Source organism: Camellia sinensis, chromosome 14, assembly GCF_055761805.1.
Source record: "Camellia sinensis isolate YWXY chromosome 14, ASM5576180v1, whole genome shotgun sequence".
In the NCBI taxonomy this organism is placed as follows: domain Eukaryota; kingdom Viridiplantae; phylum Streptophyta; class Magnoliopsida; order Ericales; family Theaceae; genus Camellia; species Camellia sinensis.
This window is the reverse complement of record NC_138974.1, coordinates 58,232,934-58,251,699: the sequence shown is the minus strand read 5'-3', so window position 1 is coordinate 58,251,699 and position 18,766 is coordinate 58,232,934. Positions and strand designations below refer to the sequence as shown.

Genomic DNA, 18,766 nt, shown 5'->3' with positions numbered 1-18,766 from the left:
AGTTTTATGCTATGTTTGGTAACTTAGGAGAGAAAAGAAAAGAAATGATTACTTAAGTAATAAGAGAAAAGAAAAGAAAAGAAATGATTGTAATTTCTCTCCTTTTTGTTTGGATAAGTAAGAAATAAAAGAAAAGAAATGATTGTGATTTCTCTCCTTCTTGTTTGGTTAGATTTCATTAAGAGAAAAGAAAAGAAATTATTTTATGTTATATTACCAAAATAACCTTTTTATATTTTCAATCATTTTATTTCTTTTATTTTTACAGGGGTAAAATTGGTATTATGAAAATATAAACATTTGTGGATTTCTTTTCTCTCCCAATCTCTCCACTTTTGGGAAGATTGAAAATAAGGGTTATGAGAGAAATGAGTTTCTCTCAATTTCTCTCTATTTCTCCCTATTTCTCTCCACTTAAGATAACCAAACAAGGAAGAGAAATACATTTCTCTCTATTTCTTTTCTTTTCTCTCCAAATCACTCAATCCAAACACAGTGTTAGTTCCAAAACTACGTCGTTTTGGAGGCACTACACAGGATCTAGACTTCAAACAATGCTTCTATGTCATGTGTTTTTTGTTTGATGTTGTGGGCGGAGGGGGCCCATCGTTTTGATTTTTAAAATGTAGTTAAAAATACTGACAGAGCACCTTGTGGTCCCTCCTCAACTTTCGGATCGAACTCTCAGTAGAATATTCCAGATCCGACTCCTTATTGAGCAGCTCACGATTCTTACCATGACCTCTCTCACACCTGATCCTTACTCCTCCCCGTGTTTTCATTCATAATTAATCACCGACCGATCACGTTCTCTCTCGCTCCTTCGCAGTTTGTGGTACGCCGAGACTTTTCTCAGCTCAATCCAAAAAACCAAAAACAAAAACAAGGTAATTTGATTTCATCTCCTTAATCTTCGTGTTCTTGTTGAATTCTAATAATCATCTAATTTCGATTTTTTGAACGCTGTTGTTCAGAAATTGTGGATTTTTATGTAAGCGTATCTGAATATGCTCTTGGATTGTACATATAGCTGTTTTTGTTTATATGTTTATTTGATGATGATTTAGAGTTCATGTATTGTTTAACAACGTTAAATGATTCATTGTTGGTCTTAGCTTTTTTTCTTTAATGTTGTTGATGGATGCGGTGTGGATTAACATTTGATGAACACAAATCATTTGATCCCTTATTGGTTGGTTTTGTTTTGTATCTACTGATTGAATTCTGGGTTTTTGTAGATATTATCCCAAAAGATTATTTTATTTAGAATAACATCTGGGTGGTGTCGAATTCAGTGATTGACAGTGGACATAATTTTATACATTTCTTAATTAATTTGGATGTTTCTTAAATGGATGCCAAAGTAGGAGACCATTAGATAGAAAAAGAAATTTTGAATCTAAATTAATGTAACAATTATAGACGGTTGATTTTAAATTTTAATGGCATGACCTCGTGCCTTTGAAATGGAAAGAATCTTAGTCTGGGACGGATTAGTATAGGTTCAAAGGTTTATAAATTGGAAAATAATGACCGTCCAATGAATGGTTATTGTATCGATTATACACGTAGAATGTATATAAAAATATATGAGAAATGTATATAAAGATGAAAAAGTATATATGAGAATATGTGGAAGTGTATTGAGATTTAAACTATTTCGATATTATTCTCACCTTAAAGACAGCCCAATGGGCTGTTTTTGCATGACCCTATAAAATTAGGCATTGTTCTTATGATGATGCTCTTTGCTTCACCCCTCCAGGGTGAGTAAATAGTCTTCATAAATTTCTTTTCCTTCTTTCTTGCAAGTTTGGCATGAACAAGCTTATTCTTGGTTGCCAATTGAATGTGCAAAATTTTAGCACAACACAATCTTCACTTAATCTTCATGTCGTTGTAATAAGACACAGTTTCAGGACAAGCTTGTGGTGATTATTGTTTTTTGGGATTTCTTTTCACAATTTTTTTGCATAAATTCTGAAGCAACCACAGTATTCTTGTGGTCCTGTGTAACATTTTATTTGCGTCCACATGCTGAATATTATGTAGATTAGAAGTGCTCACTGTAAATCACTCAATGGAAGCTGATAATTGCATGACAGTTGTTGATGCCCGTGTTCTTATAAGTATGCAATTACAATTTATTTGAATCAGTGTCTTAATGATGATGATTTCTTTCAATTTTGCCTTTTATTTGTTGTGTGCAAACATTAAATATACCTTTTTTCCGTGGTGTTTAGGTCTACATCAAGTTTTTGCAGTTGAAGTTAATTCTTGACATTCCTCTGCTTGTCAGCATTTTCTAATTGATCTTTTTTTAAAAGAGAAGCCAGGGAATGCTGAAAGATGTGCATGACTGTTCAGAACCCTTTCTGTGAAATCCACAACGTGTTGGCCTTACAACAGCCACTCTTCTTCAGCTCTCATGAGACTGGGCCTTTAAATCATAGCTTATTCATTCCACATGCCCAAAAGCACAAAGGGATAAGCAATTATAAAATGCCACTTGTTTTAATGCACTATGTGTGCGAAGACGGTTGAGCTACTTCTACCGTTAATTACTCCTGCAAGGTAGGTTTCATACGACATATTAGCAGGAGATAGAGTAGTATATAGTCCTCCATTAGCTCTGGAATGGACACCAGAAGTGGTGTGTTGATGGAAAGATATGAATTAGGGAGATTATTAGGCCAAGGAACCTTTGCTAAGGTTTACTATGCGAGAAGTCTCAAAACTGGCCAAAGTGTGGCCATTAAAATGATAGACAAGGAGAAAGTTTTGCGGGTTGGGCTTGTAGATCAGATTAAACGAGAAATATCTGTTATGAGAATGGTCAGGCACCCTAATATTGTGCAGCTTTATGAAGTCATGGCCACCAAAACAAAGATTTATTTTGTCATCGAATTTGCTAAAGGAGGTGAACTTTTTGACAAGGTGGCTAAAGGAAGGCTGAAGGAGGATGCTGGTCGAAAATATTTTCAACAATTGATCAATGCTGTTGATTTCTGCCACAGTAGGGGCGTCTATCACCGGGATCTGAAACCTGAAAACTTACTTTTAGATGAGAATGAGAATCTGAAGGTTTCTGATTTTGGATTGAGTGCACTTGCTGAATCAAAGCGCCAAGATGGGCTTCTTCATACCACTTGTGGGACCCCTGCCTATGTTGCTCCTGAGGTGATTAACAGGAAAGGCTATGATGGTGCCAAAGCTGATATTTGGTCATGTGGGGTGATCTTATATGTTATTTTGGCTGGTTATCTCCCATTCCATGATTCAAATTTGATGGAGATGTATAGGAAGATTGGCAAAGCAGAGTATAAATGCCCCAATTGGTTTCCAGCGGAAGTACGGAAGCTACTATCAAAGATGTTGGATCCAAATCCCAATACTAGAATTTCTATTGCCAAAATTAAGGAAAATTCCTGGTACAAAAAGGGATTGAACAAACCAACAATAACTGATGCAGAGAGCAAGATGGCATCTTCTTCAAATGCCGATGCAGCTTCTGCTTCATGTGAGAATAGTAGTATGGCTGCTGAGGAAAAGCAAGAATTAGTGAAAGCTGCAAACTTAAATGCTTTTGACATCATTTCCCTTTCTGCTGGTTATGATCTATCAGGCTTGTTTGAGGAGTCTCATCTAAGGAAAGAAGAGAGATTTATTTCGAGACAACCTGCCTCAGTAATCATATCAAAGCTAGAGGAAGTTGCAAAGCGTTTGAAAATGAGGGTGAGGAAAAAGGGTGGAGGGTTAATACAGTTTGAGGGAATGAAGGAAGGTAGAAAGGGGATCTTGTCCATTGATGCGGAGATTTTTGTAGTCGCTCCATCATTTCATTTGGTGGAGGTGAAGAAATCTAATGGAGATACGCTGGAATATCAAAAGATACTGAAAGAGGGTATGAGACCCGCTCTCCAAGATATTGTTTGGGCTTGGCAAGGTGAGCAGCAGCAGCCACAACTAGAACTACATCTGGAACCAGTCCCACCACAACAGCAAGAACAACTACAGCAGCAGCAGCAACCACAACAGAAAGAACAACTACAGCAGCAGCAGCTGGACCAGTTACCTTGATCATTGGTCCATTGCCAATGTTCAATATTGGATAAATTTTGTAAATTTTTCTATTCTGCCCTTTTTTCAACATCTATTGTGTGTCCTTGTTTGTATCATAGCTTTACCAATAAACTTGAAATTGTGTTTGCTTCCTTCACAACATACCGTACATAAGCAACACATGTTTTGATTTTGCAGATTCTAAAAATGCTCTCTTTTTTCTGCAATTGCATTTGTGTCGCACAATCTGTTACATAGCATTTGTGCATACCATGAAAGGTTTGCTTGCTCACTGAGATGTGGGCACTTACAGACACACCACACCACATCCACCATGACTATGAAGTCTATAATGCTTATGTATTCCTCTAAAAAATAAAATAAGATAGCAGAGTATTTTGCATTGAAGGTAAGTTCAAGTTGTGGAGGTAACAAAATACCAATTTTTTTTTTTTTTTTTTTCTTGGATTCATGTGTTTATGTATCTTCTTTTTGGGTATTAAATATTAATTCATGCATCATATGTTTCCTCTCAGAACACAGTCAGAAAATGGTCAGTGGAAGTATTACTCCCTGTTACAAGAAATCTTTAAGTAGATACCCTAGCTGCCTTTTGTTGCTCATATCAAGGTTTTGTATGATATGTAAAGCACTTCTTATGGTGCAAATTCAAATTTGGTGTAATGTAGGTCACAATCCAGAATGAATCTTTTTACATATTTAATTTTCTAAACACTTTTCTGTTGACTTTTCATTGGGCGTGTGACATTTTTGTATGATCTATCCACTTGCAAACCAATTCCAATCAAGCGCGCAAACAAACACACTTTGAGTTGCCAAAACAAAGAAAGCTGTGAACACCACTTGAGTCCTTTGGTTTGATGTATCATGATATTTTCAGGTCTACTTGGAATGATTGATAATGAATCTCTTAGTACCACATGGACATACAATTACCACTCATTGTGAACATTCCTGTGGTGTTCAAGTAAAGTACATCCAAAAGGATCTTCTTTGATTACTGTTATCTCTACACTACACTTCAAAAGTCAAGACAGCAACTTTTTGCAGCATGTGATGTGGATAATGATATGTATCCAATTGTCTCCCCTGCTCTACAAGGCCCAAGTGTCTTTGCTTATCTTGAACTCCTCCATTGGCCATTTCTACTTGTGGTTGAGAAGACAAACAATTAACCACAGAATCTCTCAGGAGGAGCCATGTTCTGGTCCAAGAAGACCTTGGCCCCACCTGTTTTCAAGAAAATCTGTTAAAGTAGGATGTTTGCTTTTGCTATATGGGTTGCTCACCTTTATATGGTTTTTCTTCGCTATCACTCCTTTGTAGTGGTTGACCTAAAAGGTATATATGTATAGGATACTATACAAAAAAGTTCAATTAGGTGTGATGCATTAGCTCTATAGAATTCTTATGAGAGATTTTACAATACTAAACTCCCATGACTTAACAAAACATGAAAAATAAATAAAGTGGTATGACCTAACAAAAAAGCCGAGCAATACAATGCTTGAATTATATATAAAAAAAGAAAAAGAAAAATTAGAAGACCGCGCATCAACTCCAATGTATAATAATCAAACCTTAAATAAATAAATAAGCCTCCAATGTATAATAATATAGCTGCAAAGAGTCATTTATTATTATTTTATTTTTTTATTGCTCTGAATGGTTTAGATTTAAGGTTTTTTGGTGAAACTTTGGATTTTAAGAAAATACTAGGCCAAGTTTGGGAAGACTAAATAAGTGCACTTTTTGTCTTTTTGGACTAAAAAATTGAGATTGAAAATATGGATGTTTGGGTTAACTTTTTGACATTTTATGGAAAAATGTGTAATAAAAAATTGTAAAAATTGGTTTGTAGAGGAAAATTTGAATTGAGAGTTGTGCAGCCGTAATTGTTGACTTTTGGTGAATAGTGTTAACTTTTTAACTTTTTGAGTAACTTTTTGACTTTTTGACTTATTTGGGACTTCCCAAACTTAGCCTAAATTCTACATTTTCAGTTGTGTATTCACACCGAAATAGTTAATTTCTTTTAAAGATTATTCTTATGTTGCTTGCTCTATTACCAACTGTTGAAGATTGGCTCTGATTCACCAATGTCAATAATAGCTGTTGATTGAAGACAAATGAAGGAGTTGAAAATTTGGGCTAAAGATTCAATTGAGCTACTCCATCCTAGGGTGGCTGATTTTCAGATTTTATCACTACAAGAATTTAAACATTTGGCGATCAAAATTGGTGACCAAAGCAATTTTAGTCACCAAAGGTTCAAAATTTGGCTACCATTTTAATTTAGTCGACATACATTGTTTTTTGGCGACTAAAAAAAAATTTAGTTGTGAAACATATAGTTATATGCGACAAAAAAAACAAGCAGTCGCCAAAAGTTAATATTTTATGCTACTAATTCTAAGTTTAGTCGCAGAACAAGTTGATTTGGCGACTAAAATGTGAAATAGTTGCTAAAATTTGAAAAAAAAAATAATTAGAGGGAAACCAATATAATTTGGCGCCCAATATGTCTGTCTCTCTCTCACACACACACACAATGTGCCTGTTTGGTGCAGCTTAAAAGCTGCTTATTTCAGCTTTCAGCTTAATTTAAGCTATTTTGATGTGTTTGGTTTAGCTTAACAATGCAGCTTATAGCTTTTTGTAAGTCAGAAATCAACTTATTCTTTGAGTGGGGCAGGAGATGCTTAATTTATAAGTCAGAAATCAACTTATGTTCATAGTTATAAGCTATAAGCTATTAAAGCATAACAAAAATGCTTTGGAACCCCAATTTTGAAGGATCCCCAGTGACCCCCAGTGATGTGGCAATATGTGATTGGCTGAAATTTTTTTTTTTTTTTTTTTTTTTTTTACTCTCCCTTGGTTCACAGCCCCCCACGTGGAGGTGGGGTGCTGGGGTGCCCCGTACTGGGGTGCCAATCAATGCTATAACGCTATGTTTGGTAACTTAGGAGAGAAAAGAAATGATTACTTAAGTAATAAGAGAAAAGAAAAGAAAAGAAATGATTATAATTTCTCTCCTTTTTGTTTGGATAAGTAAGAAATAAAAGAAAAGAAATGATTGTGATTTCTCTCCTTCTTGTTTGGTTAGATTTCATTAAGAGAAAAGAAAAGAAATTATTTTATGTTATATTACCAAAATAACCTTTTTATATTTTCAATCATTTTATTTCTTTTATTTTTACAGGGGTAAAATTGGTATTATAAAAATATAAACATTTGTGGATTTCTTTTCTCTCCCAATCTCTCCACTTTTGGGAAGATTGAAAATAAGGGTTATGAGAGAAATGAGTTTCTCTCAATTTCTCTCTATTTCTCCCTATTTCTCTCCACTTAAGATAACCAAACAAGGAAGAGAAATACATTTCTCTCTATTTCTTTTCTTTTCTCTCCAAATCACTCAATCCAAACACAGTGTAAGCATAAGCTATAAGCACTTTCCCACAGGTCTACCAAACAGGGCCAATGTACACTGTCTCAAACAAATTTTGCTCTCTTTCGACACTACCAAGCCTCACCCCGCTCACCACCGTCGTTGGCCACCGGCGAGAGAGACCGTCTCACATTGCCACCGCCGCCGCCACCTGCAAAGCACCAGTGCCACTTAATCACAGGTATGTTTCTCTTGCTCTGTCGCTCTTGGTCTCTCTCCCTCTCTGTCGCTCTCAGTGTCTATCTTTATCTATCAATGGAGCTCTCTCCTTCTCTGTGCATCTCGGTCTCCCTCTCTCTCTCTCTCTCTCTCCCCCTTCCTTTATTTCCCCATTTCTCACACTTGCCCTAGGGTTTTATATGATTTTTGTTGTTTAATTTTGTGTTGAATTTGAGTTAATGTTGTGTTGATTTCCTACACTTGGTATAGGGTTTGTGTTGATTTTTACACAGAAATCCCAAATTCAAGCTGGATTGAGCAAGAATTTGGGACATGAATGGGGTATTCTAATTCTAGACTATTTAGTAATAGAAATGAACTTGTACAGAATGTATTGTCCCCTTTCAGTCAAGATGGTGACAAAACTGAAGCGAATGTGGGAAACCCAGATGGATTACGAACTTTAAACCAAGATATAGAAATTTGGCATTCATTTTGCTTTTCTATGATTCGATCCCTAGCTTCAAGCTCTGTATTGCGGTTCTGTACTTATGAATTGTGTCATTTGCTTTCCATTAATTCCTTTTTCAAATCCATGAATCTGTGACATTATGTTGTGAAATATAGGACATGCTCTCTCTTTATGCTGTGTTGTGTTGTTTTGTTTAGTATCAAATAGATGTCTGGGAGTGAAATTAGGTTCAATTTGGTTTGACTTGTTTGCTTTATTCATATCAATCTCTATCATTTGATTGTTCTCTTGAGGTATATCAAACCTATATTCATGTCATTTTTGTTCAGCTAAGTGGATCTACTTGAAGAAACATTTAATTAAGTTATATGCTTTGTAATTAAGTTTGTTTGGGCCAGATGTATATATATATATATATGTGTGTGTGTATGTGTGTGTGTGTATATTTTTGTTTATCTTCATTCTCTAGTTTTGTTGACAAAAAGAAAGAATATGGAAAAGGGTCTGTTTTTTCTCCAGATGATCGTGAATTTTTTTTTTTTTTTATTGAAATGTGTAAAAGGTGTATAAAATTATGTAAAAATGCTTGGGGATGTGTAAAAGTTGTATTGAGATTTTAATTTTTGTGGAATTTTTTTTTTTATTGACAGCCTGTTGGGCTGTTATTAGCATGACCCTATTTTTATTTTCTTGGTGATTAGTTTCTAGTTGTGCTGATCTCGATTTGAGTTTGATAGCTGGGTATTGTCTAGAGTCTTTTCAGACCTCATAAGCTGGTAGAGATGGGTTTTAGCTGATAATATAACTGATAATATGCTCGTCACAAAGGACTAAAATGAGGGAGATCAGTCCACATCAGTCTAAACTGAGGGAGATCCGTGTCAACCCGAAAATTCTGGTGAAACTTCAAAATGTTGTTGGAAGATCCGTCCATACCATTTTGCAACAGCATCATAGTAATTCTCACATATGAAAATAGCATACCCTAGCAAGCAATGGGAGTACTAATACCAAGGGTATTACAAGGACTTCATTAATTTAAAAGACAAGGTACTAGGTGCTCAAGTTCTGTATATCTTGCAGGATCCACTGCATCACAACTGACTCCAGTACAACCAACCATTGATTTGGTGAATGCTTCTGAAGTTAGAAATCTAATTCTGTTGAAGGGATACTTCAAAGGGTCTTGTAATACATGGGATCATACTTTTGATGGTGTTATGCACCATGATCTTGGATTATGTGCTCTTGGTGGACTTATTAGTCATCTATCCAGGATGACGGTAAGCTTTTTCCTGTTGCATGTTTTTCGATTGATAGTAATATATGTGGTACTTTCAACGACTGACACTTTTCACTTTTGGGTAGTTAGATGATGTTTTGCATAACGGAGATATTCGACCATACCAAGTCTATAAGGGTTACCTCAGAATGGATGGGTAGACACTGGTTAATCTTGAGATTTTTGGTAATAATGTTGATGGTGGTCCATCAGGCAAGTGTTCATAAACTCACCTTCAATTATGATACTTAGTTTTAGAGGTCGTGCCTTATAGTTAATAGTTTTGTTTTCTTAGTTATACTCTTATAAGTTTCTTTTATTCGAGTTTCAGGTACACTTTACAATTATCTTAATAACTTTTTGACATCATCTGGTAGACGACTTTTAAAGAATTGAATCTGTCATCCTCTAAAAGATTTAGAGCAAATCAACTGTAGGCTTAATGTTATTAGGGAGCTAATGGCACATTCAGAATTTATGTCACTCATTGCTCAATATCTTCGTAAGTGTCCAGACTTGGACAGGTTGCTTGGACGGGTTAAGGCTAGCTTTCAGTCATCTGCTTCACTTGTACTGCCTTTGATTGGCAGAAAAGTTTTGAAGCAGCGAGTAAGTCTTGTCTACTTCTAACATGGGACGATAGTAATGGTGTTCTTCTGCTGGTCTGTTATGTGGTAACCAAGGTTTTAAAAAGCGGCCGCAACCGTTACGTAACGCCGTTACGTAACGGTTGTGGTGGTTGCCGCCACCCGTTACGGCCGCTTTTGCAGTGTGATTGAGATTCACAGGTGTATCGGCCGTAGCGGCTGCTATAGTGGTCGTAACGGTGCCGTAATGGCCGTAACGGCCTGTTACGCACTGTTACGTAACGGTTCCGAATTGCTTCTTTTGAAAAAACACGCCAAAAAAAAAAAATTGAAAATGGGGGAAGAGAGATAGAGAGAGAAGAGGGAAGATGGAAGAGTAAGAGATAGAGAGAGAGAAGAGGGAAGATGAAGAACATGTTATTGATTTGTTGAAGCTATAAGACCTATACTATTGTATTCAGCTGCAATCACTCAACCATTTTGTTTGTGTGTGTCTATCTATATATTGTTTGAAAATAATAATAATAAGTGTGGTCATTATCTATTTGATTTGATTAAAATATATATATATATATATATATGCTTTTATTTATTCTCTTACTTTTGTCATTGTTTATCTTATAAATAATAGTTAGTGATTGATTTTTTGTATAATATAAAGTTATTAATTATTAAAATAAAATGTAAAAAACTCAGTTTATAGTGCTTTAAAAATACGAAATATATTGGATCAAACTTTAAAATATACAAAAATTGATCAATATTTATTTTAAAACCTAATAAATATGATTATGGAAAAAAAATGTGCGTATCGGTAAATTTTTTTCAAATTGTGCAAAAAATAAAAAAATTCACGGTTCCGGTTACCGCAACCGTTACGCTACGGCCTTTACACCCCGCAACCGCAACCGCGTCACCGCTACCGTTACGGCAACCGCAACCGCTTTTCAGAACCTTGGTGGTAACCATTTATTTAGGTTTTGGTCTAGTAACTGTGTGTGGCCTTTGTTGACTCGCTAATAATTCTTGAAATTATACATACTAGTATACATAGATAATTAGAATATATCTTTTACTAGTTTGTAGGAAAAAAATCATTTTGTATCAATTCTTTTTGTTTGATCAGAATATATATTTGTCTACTTGTGGCACAAGTAAAAAAGTTTGGGGCTCTTGTTAAAGGCCTACGTGTTGGAATGGATTTGTCGATACTTTTGTAGAATGAGGGGCGTATGATCTTATCATTATCGAAAGTTCTAAAGCTTCCATTGCTAAATGGTAATGATGGGCTTGATAAATTCCTTGCTCAATTTGAAGCAGCTATAGAAAGTGACTTCCCCAACTACCAGGTTTGCTTTTTTATCATTTATAAAGCATAATTTCTTCCAAGACTTTTCTGCTTAAGTATCTCGACTACATGGTGAATGCTGGCTGATCTACTAGCCTGTCAAATAGATGTTGGCTGTTGTTAGCGTGCTCTGTATTCGAGTACTATACGATGCAAATGTCACTTTAGATATATACTAATTTATTTGGCTCCAAGGTGGACATCACCTGCAGAGTTATGTATGAAAGAATCTCACTTTGTGTTATCCAATTTGTTTCTGTTGTAAGCAAGATATCATGCAAGGAAAGCAAGATATACATCTTTATGTATTAATTTGGTTGTCCTTATCCAATAGTATGTTAATATTTCTGTTTTTCTGCCTACATCATGTCCCATTTGAATAGTGGTTGACTGGTTGAGATTCATGATGTTTATGATCAGTTCAGATGTGTGTTCAAGTCATAAACACTTGTTGAACTAATTTACTACATTTTTCAGTTCTTTAAAACTATAAGGTGAATTAAACTGTGAAAACTGAAGAAGCAAGTTACTTATTTTTTTCCTTTAAGGCTTCTTGATGCTAATTGTGAACTTTAAAAATATAATTGTAAGTTCTGCTGGAAAAATGTTGGTGTTGCATCTATGGTGAAAAATGCATTTGTTTACCAAAACATATTGTTGCAGGCTCATGATGACATATGATATATAGCATCTCTTATAGTTCAAATTCAACAAAGAGTTCTACATTGTATGTTCCTCTGTTGCATATTTTAAGTTCATTTATCACTAAACATGCTTGTTATCATTCCATGAAATGTAACTGTATAGCACTAGTCATGATGAATGAAGTTCCAACTTGCGTACTACACACTAAAATTACTTGCTTAGCGGATTTTATGAGATGATGAGGGTAGGAGTATCATGTATCTTTGCACTATTTGTATTAATTTCGGTACATTTAGTCGAAATTAATGCTTGTATTTTTTGTAACTTTAGGAGAGGTCCGTGTAATTTATCCTTTTCTAAATGCATAGAGTATCACTGTCAAACATTATACTTGGATAAGGATATGAGTATGAGATATGTAGACAATATGTGTAACTAGACATTCACCTACAAACATACTTACCAATTCGAGTTAATCGTAAAACTATACAGAAAATAGGAATAAAATGCTATATGGCATATTGTGCACACCATTCTACTCTAGAAAATAAATGAAATTTGTTAAGAAATAGGAATATTTTGTAATGTACTTGGATATCAGGTTAAATTAAAGGAATTGGATACCAGGATACCTAGAGACAAACCTATATAGCTTTCTTTATTAAAATTTATTCAAATAAGGGCGTTAAGGAGGCGAAAATGCAAAACAGTCGCCGAACCACTGTATGGATATCACAACCAGCTTTCCCATGACAAATAGGACCTATGACAACAGACGAAATGTGATTAGCACGTGTAGATTGGGAATTAGAGCCGAAAATGCTTTTAACTTAACTGAAAAAGGGCATTACGGGGGCAAAAATGCAAAACAGCCCCTGAACCACCGTACCGATGTCACAACCAGCTTCCTCACGAAAAATAAAACCTGTGACAGCAGACAGAATATAATTAGCATGTGTAGGTTGGAGTTAGAGTCGAAAACGCTTTAAACTTAACCGAAAAAGGGCGTTGAGGGGGCAAAAATGAAAAACAGCCCCTGAACCACCATACAGATGTCACACCAGCTTTCTCACGACAAATAGGACTTGTGACAACAGACGGACTGTCATTAGCACGTGTAGGTTAGGAGTTAGAGCCGAAAACGCCTTAAACTTAACTGAAAAAAGGCGTTAAGGGGGGAAAATGCAAATCAGCCCCTGAACCACCATACTGATGTCACACTCAGCTTCCTCACAACAAATAAGACCTGTGACAACAGACAAAATGTAATTAGCACGTGTAGGTTGGGAGTTAGAGTCGAAAACGCCTTAAACTTAATTGAAAAAGGGCGCAAATGGGGCGAAAATGCGAATCGGCCCCCCAAACCACCGTATGGATGTCACAACCAGCTTCCTCACAACAAATAGGACTAGTGACAATAGACAGACTGTCATTAGCATGTGTAGGTTGGGAGTTATAGCTGAAAACGCCTTAAACTTAACTGAAAAAGGGCGTTAAAAGGGCGAAAATGAAAAACAGCCCTCGAACCACTGTATGAATGTCACAACTAGCTTTCTCACGAAAAATAGGACCTGTGATAATAGATAGAATGTAATTAGCATGCTTAGGTTGGGAGTTAGAGCCGAAAACGCCTTAAACTTAACTGAAAATGGGCGCAAAGGGGGAGAAAATGCAAATTAGCCCCCGAACCACTATATGGATGTCACAACCAGCTTCCTCATGACAAATAGGACCAGTGACAACAGATGGACTGTCATTAGCACGTGTAGGTTAGGAGTTAGAGCCGAAAACGCCTTAAATTTAACCGAAAAAAGGCGTTAAGGGGGCGAAAATGCAAATCAACCCCCGAACCACTGTACGGATGTCACAACCAGCTTCCTCACGACAAATAGGACCTGTGACAATAGACAGAATGTAATTAGCACGTGTAGCTTGGGAGTTAGAGTCGAAAATGCCTTAAACTTAACTGAAAAATGGTGTAAAGAGGGCAAAAATGTGAATCGGCCCCCGAACCACCGTACGAATGTCACAACCAGCTTCCTCATGAAAAATAGGACCAGTGACAATAGTCAGACTGTCATTGGCACATGTAGGTTGGGAGTTAGAGCCGAAAATATCTTAAACTTAACCGAAAAAGGGCTTTAAGGGGGCGAAAATGAAAAATAGCCCCCAAACCACCGTATGAATGTCACAACCAGCTTCCTCACGACAAATAGGACCTGTGATAATAGACGGAATGTAATTAGCACGTGTAGCTTGGGAGTTAGAGTTGAAAATGCCATAAACTTAACCGAAAAAAGGCATTAAGGGGGCAAAAATGTGAATCGGCCCCTAAACCACCTTACAGATGTAACAACTAGCTTTTGTCTGATAACTTTTGCAATCCAACTAATAGTTACTAGCGTGGCTTATAGATCACCTTTTGTCGTGGTACAAATTACGATGGTAATTTCTACCACGCCAAATGGACATTTCACATGGTACTAAATATATTTTTTTGTATATGGACGGTTGGATTTTTGTATGCTTCTCTATTTTGTGTGGAAGTATAATTTTAGTTTGGACAATAGTTGGTTTGTATGGAATATATACATTTACAGTTATTCATTTTTTGATGGATGGAAATAATTTGGATTGTGGAATGATTGATAAAATATGTATTGGTTTGTTTATATACATACTACAGGTTGCACGAAATATAGACAGGTTGTGGAGAAATTACAATTTTGTGATAAAACATAAGACCATTTTTTTGGCAACTCAACAATTCGTACTAAAAAAGGAAGTACATATTTCAGTGACTAAAATGTTATCAACCCTGCCAAATAGTGAATGTCAAATGATGTTTTGGCGATGGAAGAAAACAGAAGCTACTCTAGCCTTGCTGAAGGAAAGTAATGAGGCAGAAAATTGTTAAACCAATATCAAATTACAAATGTTAGGATAAAGTTCTATTACAGTTACAAGGGGTGTGACATTATGCTCAAATGCTATACATGGAACTAATTTGTGTTTTTTTTTTTTTTTTTTTTTTTTTTTTGTAGATGGCTTTTGGCATGGAGTTGTAGATATTCCATTTTTGTGGACGGATGACAATTTACACTTTTGTAAACTCCTGCATTTTTGTCGTCCTCTACTTTTTGTATAGGTTTGTATTAATTGTGCAAAATACTTTTGGCGGGGTACATAATATTTTTGCCTTCGAACAGATAATTGATGTCATGATCTATTCATTACCTTTTGTCGTGGTACATATTACCATGGTGTTAATATATTTTTGTATACGGATGATGAAATTTCCCTATGATCATTTATGTTATGTATGGAATTATTATTTTAAATTAGAATTAATGTATTTGATTTGTATGGAAGTCGACCTCATTTGATGGGACTTAAGGTTTGGTTTGGTTTGGTTTGGTTTGTATGGAATTATTGACATTTGAAGGTATTAATTTTTAGATGATTGGAAGTGAAATGGATGTAGATTGTTGAATGGGTGATAATATATATATAAACAAGTTTGTATATATCGTACAGGTTGCATGGAATATATACAGGTTGTGGGCGTGGACAAATTAAAAAAAAAAAAACATAAAATGATGTTTTGGCTACTAAAAAATTAGTAGCCAAAAATAAGGTCAATATTTTTGCCAACTAAATAGTTAGTAGCTAAAAAAAAGAATTAAATGAAAACAAATCTTTTGGCGACTAAATATTTAATAGCCATAACAAATATGACTTTAGACGACTAATAATTTAGTAGCCAAAAAAAAAAAGAACAAAAAAAAGGTAAAACACTTTTGGCGACCAAACTATTAGTAGCCAAAACAGAAAATATTGGACCTTAGGCGACGAAAGTGTTAGTAACTAAGCAATTTAAGCTTTGGCGACAAAAATATTAGTCGTTGAAAAGTGCTTTAGGCGACTAAAACATTAGTAGCCAAACCGAAAATGTTAGACCTTAAGCGACTAAATTTTTAGTAGCTAAACAATTTAGGTTTTTGGCGACCAAAAATATTAGTCGCTGAAAATGTCATGTTAAATTTAGTTGAAACAGTTTTGGCGACTAAATTATTAGTAATTTAGTCGCCAATTACTTTCCCCGACTATCTTTCAACGACAAAGGTGGCGACCAAAAATATTAGTCGGCAAAAGGTTTTGGTGACCAAAATTGAACCTCTAGCGACTAAAAAGTTAGTCGCCAAATCTATCTTTTGTTGTAGTGTATTGATGGCTTGTCGATGGCTATGAAGACTTTGGCTCTCCTATTGCATCTATAAAAGGGTAGTGAATGGGAGGGGTTTAAATGTGGAAATCAGAAGAGAGTGTAATTAGAGTGTAAGCAACTGAGTGAGTGTGAGTGTGAGTGTGAATAAAGTAAGAGTATTGTCCCCTATTCCTCCATTGTTGTAATCTTTGTATTTCTCTCCATATAGTGAAATCCGTTGCCTGTGGACATAGGCGCATTGCTGAACCATGTAAACCTTATGTTTCTCTTTTCTCTGTATGTGTTTGGTATTCGTTTTGGTCTCATAAGCACAACAATTGGTATCGGAGCATCATTGTGCCAAAACAGAGCACCTGCAACTCTGTTTTCTGTAAATTAAAAAATTCAAAGTTGTCGAAATCAACTTCTGAACATACTAGGAGGTCTGACTCGACGAGAGGAATCCAAACCCAAAAAGAAAAGCCAAAACGAACATCTAGGCGATCCATACGCGCCGGTCAAAGTTTGACGTGTAAAGTCAACTCTGTATCAGGTGACCCACGCGCTGCAAAAGGAAGAAGACGGCCATCTATCTCCAAAACTAATACTTCAAATATTTATTTGGAGGAAAAAATACTAAGTGGAGCTGTGTTCAAGTACTTAAGGCTCAGTACCTATTCTCCTTTGCCAGAGTTTGAATCCTTTTGGCAACAAGTTTGCAAATTATTTTTGCAAGACTGCCACGTTATCTCCACATCAGCGCCACGTACCAGCCCAGTCACTGCCACGTCTGTACCACATAGTTGCCAACTCATCACCACATATTGAGTCACGTCAATAACTAGATTGTCCAATCAGTGCCACATGTCATCTACATCACCCGATCAGCCACGTCAGTGTCACAGTAAACTCTAATGAAATATTCTGTTTTGGACAAAATATTCCTAGGCTAGACAGAATATTCTCTTCCTCTAATGGAATATTCCTAAAAAAAGTTTTCGGTCAATTTCCAAGCCAATTTGGGGCTATTTTTGACACAGGAAGGCTTGTTTTTAGCTAAATTGACCGTTCCGAATGTAATCGCGGATTTATTTTTTTTTTAAATTCGAACCTGAAGTTTAAGCGAAGTTTTCAGAAGCTTAGAATTTGCCTTGTTTTGGGCACTTCAAACGTCTGTTATCGTTTGTGGTGGAGATTATTGAAAAGTCTCGATGGCAGAATCTACAGACATGAGATCAATCGAGTCTATAAGTAACCCCACAATTACAAGCAACTCTCGACATTGGACCTTAGTGTCCCATGCTAAGTTTGAGGTAGAAAAGTTTGATGGAAACAGCAATTTCGGCATATAGAAATGTGAAGTTAAAGACATGCTTGTCCAGATGAACCTATATTTCACTCTAGGAGACAAACCAGAGAGCTTAGACGAGTTAAAGTGGGAGAAAGTTAATCTCCTAACCTGCAGCTCCATCTGACTTTGCCCTGCAAAAGAGGAGAAATACGCCTTCACAAAATATGATACTGCAAATAAGTTATGGAAGGTGCTGGAAGACAAGTTCATGATAGAGAGCATTGAGTGCAGACATGAGATCAACCGAGTCTACAAGTAACCCCGCGACTACAAGCAACTCTCGACATTAGACCCTAGTGTCCCATGCTAAGTTTAAGGTAGAAAGGTTTGATGGAAACAACAACTTCGGCATGTGGAAATGCGAAGTTAAAGACATGCTTGTCCAAATGAACCTATATTTCACTCTAGGAGACAAACCAAAGAGCCTGCATGAGGTAAAGTAGGAGAAAGTTAATCTTTTGGCCTGTAGCTCCATCTGACTTTGCCCTGCAAAAGAGGAGAAATACGCCTTCATAGAATATGATACTGCGAAGGAGTTATGGAAGGTGCGGAAAGACAAGTTCATGACAAAGAGCATTGAGAACCAGCTCTATCTGAAGAAGATGTTGTTTCATTTCGACTACAAGAAAGGTATTTCGATGAACGAAAACCTAAACAACTTTAATAAAATTCTTGCCGCTTTGAAGAACCTGGATGTTCAAATCGATAATGAAGATAAAGCACTGTTAGTGTTAAATTCCTTGCCTAACACATATGATCATCTTACCATCATTTTACTATATGGTAAAGAAAAGATCAAATATGTTGATGTTTCAAATGCCTTGGTGAATAACGAGTTTAGAAGAAAATATAAGTTTGCAAACAGAGACTCAACATCTGAGGCATTGATAGTCAGAGGCAAGACGACTAACATAAGATATACAGGGTGCAGAAAGTCTCACACTTAAAATCTAGGGGGAGATCATCAGACAGAAGACGTCTTAAAAAAGACGAGTGTGCCTATTGTCACCAAAAGGGGGCACTAGATAAAAGATTGCTCAAATAAAGACAAGAAAGAGGAAAATGTGAACGATGCACGAGATAAAGATAATGGTGAAAGATCAGCTTTTACAGTTTCATCACTTGGCCATTTTGATGAATGGATTCTAGATTCCGGATGTTCCTACAATATGTGTCCTAAC

General features: G+C 36.0%; 2 protein-coding genes and 1 long non-coding RNA gene across 4 annotated transcripts; all 3 read left to right on the top strand.

The window, feature by feature from the left end:
• The first annotated feature begins 502 nt into the window (after positions 1-502).
• LOC114262259 (CBL-interacting protein kinase 18) lies at positions 503-4,289 on the top strand. 2 transcript variants are annotated; one of them, XM_028202611.2, is made up of 2 exons: positions 503-887; positions 2,244-4,289. In XM_028202611.2, exon 2 carries the CDS (start codon positions 2,638-2,640, stop codon positions 4,078-4,080), a length of 1,443 nt encoding a protein of 480 aa, XP_028058412.2. In that variant the 5' UTR covers positions 503-887; positions 2,244-2,637; the 3' UTR covers positions 4,081-4,289. The 2 variants fall into 2 exon arrangements, with proteins under 2 accessions (XP_028058412.2, XP_028058413.2); XM_028202612.2 differs by having other exon boundaries at positions 726-887; positions 2,333-4,289.
• A 323-nt stretch (positions 4,290-4,612) lies between these two features.
• Positions 4,613-10,362, top strand: LOC114262258 (DNA mismatch repair protein MSH7-like). The gene is made up of 4 exons (XM_082904901.1): positions 4,613-4,692; positions 7,549-7,715; positions 9,249-9,448; positions 9,534-10,362. The coding sequence occupies exons 1-4, from the start codon at positions 4,613-4,615 to the stop codon at positions 9,606-9,608; spliced, it is 522 nt and encodes a 173-aa protein (XP_082761027.1). The 3' UTR covers positions 9,609-10,362.
• A 798-nt stretch (positions 10,363-11,160) lies between these two features.
• On the top strand, positions 11,161-15,371 carry LOC145807950 (uncharacterized). The gene is made up of 2 exons (XR_014351384.1): positions 11,161-11,383; positions 15,072-15,371. It is a non-coding gene; the product is annotated as an uncharacterized LOC145807950 (long non-coding RNA).
• Positions 15,372-18,766: the final 3,395 nt, after the last annotated feature.

Excerpts from the sequence above, each read along its gene's own strand:
- LOC114262259 (XM_028202611.2), top strand. The coding sequence starts at position 2,638 with ATGGACACCAGAAGTGGTGTGTTGATGGAAAGATATGAATTAGGGAGA.
- LOC114262258 (XM_082904901.1), top strand. The coding sequence starts at position 4,613 with ATGGTCAGTGGAAGTATTACTCCCTGTTACAAGAAATCTTTAAGTAGA. Across the intron at positions 7,716-9,248 it reads CCAGTGCCACTTAATCACAG|GATCCACTGCATCACAACTG; the intron begins GTATGTTTCTCT and ends TATATCTTGCAG. Across the intron at positions 9,449-9,533 it reads GTCATCTATCCAGGATGACG|TTAGATGATGTTTTGCATAA; the intron begins GTAAGCTTTTTC and ends ACTTTTGGGTAG.